The 6,057-nt window shown below is 35.4% G+C and overlaps 1 protein-coding gene across 1 annotated transcript; it reads left to right on the forward strand.

Annotated features, from left to right (window-relative positions):
- Positions 1–309: 309 nt before the first annotated feature.
- FERRY3 (FERRY endosomal RAB5 effector complex subunit 3) lies at positions 310–3,813 on the forward strand. Its single transcript, XM_081317735.1, has one exon. The coding sequence runs from the start codon at positions 316–318 to the stop codon at positions 1,939–1,941; it is 1,626 nt and encodes a 541-aa protein (XP_081173861.1). The 5' UTR covers positions 310–315; the 3' UTR covers positions 1,942–3,813.
- Positions 3,814–6,057: the final 2,244 nt, after the last annotated feature.

Genomic DNA, 6,057 nt, shown 5'->3' on the forward strand with positions numbered 1-6,057 from the left:
GGCCTGGGCGCACCCGGAAGCCCCCGTCCCGCCCGGGGATTCCTATGTCGCCGCTTTGCGACCCTCGGCCCCAAACGGCGACGCTGCTCGCTTAAGGCTCGAAGAAGACCACCGCGGGCCGGAAAGCCTTTCTTCTTTCTACTCCGGAAGCCGGCTCCATTTAAAGGGAGCGGGCGCTGCAGAAGCGACTGAGTAGCGGAAGCGTACGTTGGGAGGGTTGCTTTTGAAAAGGACATAAATTGAAAACGCTGAGGAAGGCAGCCAGCCAGCCCTCCGCAAGAAGAGTCGCTAAGGGGGGAAAAAAAAAGCCGCAGGATGGAGAGAGAATTTGTGTATGAATTCAACGCCGGGAAGCAGCATTTTGTGCTTACCGTGCCGCTGACCTTCCCCGCCCAAGAAAACGTTCGTCATTTGCCTAGGCGTCTGATGCTTCTTCATAATTTGCCTTGCTTCGTAGAAAATGGCTTAAGAGAGTCTCTTGCTAAGTTCATAGAGGAGGAATCGGTAGAAGATTTGGACAGAGAAGCGGAAGCGGCTCTGGAAGCTGTAAAATCTGGTAAAATGGATTTACACCAGCTGGCGAAGGCTTGGGCCCAAGCTTACACTGAGACAACATCAGAGCACGCCAGACCAGAAGACCCCAGCTGGGATGAAGATTTTGCAGATGTTTATCATGACTTGATCCACTCTCCTGCCTCCGAAACGCTTTTAAACTTGGAACATAATTATTTTGTTAGCATCTCTGAATTAATAAGTGAAAGGGACGTGGAGCTAAAAAAACTGCGAGAAAGACAGCGGGCAGAAATGGATAAGGTGATGCAAGAACTGGGGAAATCATTAACAGATCAAGATGTAAACAAGTTGGCAGCTCAGCACTTTGAATCCCAGCAGCTACTGGAGAACAAGTGGAACAATGAATTGAAACAAACCACAGCAATCCAAAAACAAGAGTATCAAGAATGGGTTGTAAAACTTCACCAGGATCTGAAAAATCCCAACAGTACTATTGGTGATGAGATCAAAGTTACTCCCAATCAGTGGAGAGAATCTGAAGAAGGAACTGGAAGACTTTTTGAGGACCAGAGGCAATTGGAAGAAAGTTTCACTATCCATTTGGGAGCACAGCTGAAAACCATGCATAATCTGCGACTACTGAGGGCAGATATGCTAGATTTCTGCAAGCACAAGCGCAGTCACCGCAGCGGAGTCAAACTCCACCGTCTTCAAACTGCACTATCACTTTATTCAACTTCCCTTTGTGGCCTAGTCTTGCTTGTGGATAATCGCATCAGTTCATATAGTGGGATCAAAAGAGATTTTGCAACAGTTTGCCAGGAGTGTACAGATTTCCATTTTCCTGGAGTTCAGGAGCAGCTTGAAGTTGTTCAGCAAGTTGTCCTTTATGCTCGAGCACAGCACAGTAGTAAAGCCAAAAGACTAAACGAAGCAGGAAACAGAAATAGTGGCAATGAAGATAAAACTAAGAATGGGGAACAGAATCAATCAAATATTTTTCCAGGAGAATTTTATATCACCCGACATTCAAATCTCTCTGAAATTCATGTGACTTTTCATCTTTGTGTGGATGACAATGTGAGGTCGGGTAATATTACAGCCCGGGATCCTGCAATCATGGGCCTCCGAAATATCCTTAAAGTGTGCTGCACCCATGACATCACCACAATTAGTATTCCTCTTCTGCTGATACATGATATGTCTGAAGAAATGACAATATCTTGGTGTCTGAAAAGAGCAGAACTTGTATTTAAGTGTGTCAAAGGATTTATGATGGAAATGGCTTCCTGGGATGGTGGGATTTCTCGAACTGTTCAATTCTTGGTACCACAAAGTATTTCTGAAGAAATGTTTTACCAACTGAGTAACATGTTGCCACAGATTTTCCGTGTTTCATCTACGCTAACTCTGACATCCAAACACTGAACTCCCTCCAAAGTTCTGCAAAGGATTAATAAAATGATACTGGATTTTAATACATGAAACATTCTGATAACTTGAACATGACTGGGAAAATTCCTAACAGAAGCACCTGCAATATTAAAAAAAAATCACTGTACTTTCATGGCTACACAAAGGGAAATGGGTAATGGGGTGTTTTTTTTCTTCTTTTTTCCCATTTTGCATTCCAGGCCCACCCACTGTAAAATGCTATTCTAAGGTCCTTCCAACTCTTAGATAACAAGAATTGTAGTAGAAAAGTGGGAAACTAAAAATGTCTGTGTATAACTGGAAAGTAGCTGTATGTTGAAAATATAATTATCAAAGGAAAAAACTTGCTTTTTTTCTAGATATGGTTGCATTCACATAGAAATTTTCTTACCTGTTTTGTTTTGAGTGTGATACCAGTTTGTTACTTCACAGAATAGAATGTTAACACAGGTAAATATAATAACACATGCTAAACAGTTTTTATATTGCCAGATGGGATTTTAGATTATATTTTATTCTGTAGAGCTGTAACTCCTACTTTGAAATATTTGCCTGGATTTTTGCAGCCCAAATACAGTAGTTATATTTGAGATGGCATTATGTTTTGGTCTTGAGTTCATAAAAGAGATAAACATGGAGAATTCAAAACCACTGCAGTAAATTAAAAGCTTCAATTTTTTAATAAGAGCAGGGAAGCGATTCATGTCCTTCCAATTTCTTTGTGGGATTCATGCACTTTACCTAACCATATACTGTGACCTTTGCTTGGCTTTAGCTTCATATGTTGTGTAAACTTAGCCGTTGTAGTTTATAAATCATGGCTTAAAAATTGATTCACACGATATGTAGAAAATATCTCCTCTGAAAAGACAAAAGATATTTTCTATACTATAGGTAGTAAAGATAACATCAGAACAACTACATCTTAGTTTTCTGCCAATGAGCAAAAACATTTTCCTTTATAAAGTACATTGAGGAGCTTTTGCTGTTGATTTGGTTGAACATGGTGCTATTCGGTAATAGTAATAATGAGAAAGAGGGGATTGAAGTTGAAGAAATACATTATTAAAAAAAACGTATAACCATAATTAAACCAGACATGCCTCTGCTCTTGGTACAGGCATGTCTCTTTCATCTAGATTAAGAAATGAGTTTGTAACTCACAGTTAATACTAATATCAGTTTGATTTTAAGTTGATATTGAAAAATATATATATAAGCAAGTTGATGGAGTATATAGAGAAGCAAAATACATAGATTTTCTAACATATTTGTCACCTTGGCAACATTTCCAGTTCTTTCCTGTTTTCCAGGATCTTGTTAATACTTGTCTTTTAAGGTATTGCTTGGATTATCCAAAAGAAAAAGGCCAAGTTAAGATCCAATGAAATGACCAGAGATATGGCTTGCCTGTTTAATAAAAACTTAAATCCAAAAGGATTGAAATATTTTAGAGATAGTCCTCAACTTATGACCAGTTGCTTAGTGACTATTTGAAGTTATGATGGACCTTAAAAGTACTTATGACACAGATTCGAAGTTTGAAGGCTGGGTCCCCCTGCGGTCATATGATTGCATTTTTGGCAATTAGCAACCAGCCCACAAGGGCATTTACAATGTTCTACAGTCATGTGACTTCACTTTATATTTTTTGTGCTTCCAGACAATGGATTTGCCTAACAGCCACTGTTTGCTTAATGACCATTCCATTTGCTTAGTGACTGCCTCAAAAAAAATGTAAAATCGGATCAGTCATGTGATGATCCAGTTAACCTTAATTATATGCTCAAGGTCATAAGTTGAGGATTACCTATACAGAACAACCACATTGTATAAAATCTACATATTTCTTTATATTTCCTCCAATAAATGGGGCTTTAGTTTTTAATATAGTATCTAGTATAGATTGCTTTTGTTGAGTGTTCCCTAATTAGGGGCAAAATTGATTTGAGTGGTTTTCTCTACCAAAAAATAACCATAAAGTTAAGATAATTTTTTTTTATTTCTGATGGCAATGTTAATTTTAACCAATTCAAAAAATTTATCTTGTAACAGAATTTTGTAAATTTTTGAAATCCTCTTTTTCTCCTACTGAGTGATGAATTTAGCTTAATTTCAAATTTAGTCATGGTTTTAGCTGTATAGGTTTTGATTGCTAGAACTGCAGTAAGATGCAGAATATATATTTCAAACCATGAATGAGTTGAAATTCTTAAAAATGTTTGCAATTATTTGCTAGTTTTAAGAATATTCCTGTCATTTCAAAGTCCCTGTGGAAATTCTTTTAAATAATAACATTAATTTCCCACACCTGATACTATTTAATTTTGTTTTCATCATAACACTTTTATAAAAGTACGAAGGGGTGATGGATGTATATTTTCCATTTTCTTAAACGTGACGTTCATGCTTAATGCAAGACTAGAACTCATAGTCTCCCTGTTTTCGGCTTGGTGTCCTTAAGTACCACACCTACCTATTCTCACTAATTTTTGAGCAAACCATTATAATTCTAATTTTGACCGTTGTTTCATTTTCCTAACTGAGTAATTAACCAGTGGTTTAAAATAGTTGTCCAAATGTTTGGGACCATAAACCTCTAGATTATTGAGTGTTACTGATTTGAATCCCTGATGATTTGCCCAATAGATTTTTTTATTGTAGGATTTTTTATCTAAATAGTGAGTTAGAAATACTTATATCATAAACGTATTAATTTTCCAAAAGTTAGAAAAGTATTCATAATTGTAGAATTTTCTTGTGTTTCACACAATTAGAGCAATATAATTAACAAAAAGATTTATAGTGGGTGCAATTAGTTTCTAATCACTGTATTTCCAAACACACTTTATTTCCTTTGTTAAGAGTTCTGATGAAATAGCAGTAAGTGAAGTGAACATCCTTTTCATCTTTTTATGAAAAAATGTTGATACCTTTTTGATAAAGAAAAAAAATGAGTATATTAAGTAAAACTTATCTCTTCTTCCTATTGTTACACTGATGTCACTAGCACCTATTTTGCTAAAATTAAGCAAATTAATTTTGTGTCAGACTAAGATTTGATTTTGTTGGTTGGTTTTTAGCTAAGTAAATTGTATGAGTTTAGATATTGTAGTATGTAAAGCATGTTTATAGCAATATATGAACTGTATTGTGGCTTTTCCATCTATTATTATAACTAATGTATGTTAATGTTAACTTAGCCCCTAACAAAAATTATAACAAATTGGGGTTTAACATCCTATGCTATTCCAATTTATAATGTTAGAATGTATACCATAGAATTAGATGTTATTTGGAGGCGAACTCAACTTAAAATTTATATTGCAGTAAATGTTCATGTCTTCTGGGCCATTTTGTCATATATTTTGGAGAAAAAACTTCGCTTGACTTTTAAGTTAAGTTAAGGTTTACTATTGATCGTTTGCTAATGCTCTTGTAGCGGTATCAGGTGTTTTGTTATGAAAAATTATGAAGAATAAAGTATTTATCAGAAATAACCATTTAGATAAGCAAAAACATAGGATAGATTAAAGGAAGGACTCAAAGACAATTTTGGAAAAAGTTGTGGGAAGTCATGGACGTAGGAAAGTACAGTACCCCAAAATTAAAACATTAAAGAAAAGAATGGTGATAGAAAATTGAACAGAGCAGAATGTTCAGAATACATTAGGCTTTGTTTCTTAGAAAAAAACTTAAATAAAAATTCATCACTTTGACTTGGATAAGTTATTCTTTGTAGAATAACTTTGCAGTGGTAAAAGTTTGTAGAACTGAACATTTTATCTTCTGGAAACATTTTTGTACCACACCATAGTAGTATTTATTTTTTTCAAGAAATTTATAAATAAAAAATATAAATTATAAGGAAAAGTAAAAAGATTAAAATATATAAAACTTGTGCTTAAAACTGGTAAATACTCCCATTCTCTGATAACTTGCAATCTGCTCTTCTTGGTCTTTACAGACCATTGCTAAAGCATTGCTAACTGAGATTTATGGTTAAATGTGTATTGAGGGAAAGCAATCCATTGATATTGAAATGACTTGCTTAATTCCGTGATGATCCATGTGTTAGTAAAAAATATTGACAATTTTGAACCAAATGTG

Source organism: Vipera berus (assembly GCF_964194415.1).
Source record: "Vipera berus genome assembly, chromosome: 2".
NCBI classification, from domain to species: domain Eukaryota; kingdom Metazoa; phylum Chordata; class Lepidosauria; order Squamata; family Viperidae; genus Vipera; species Vipera berus.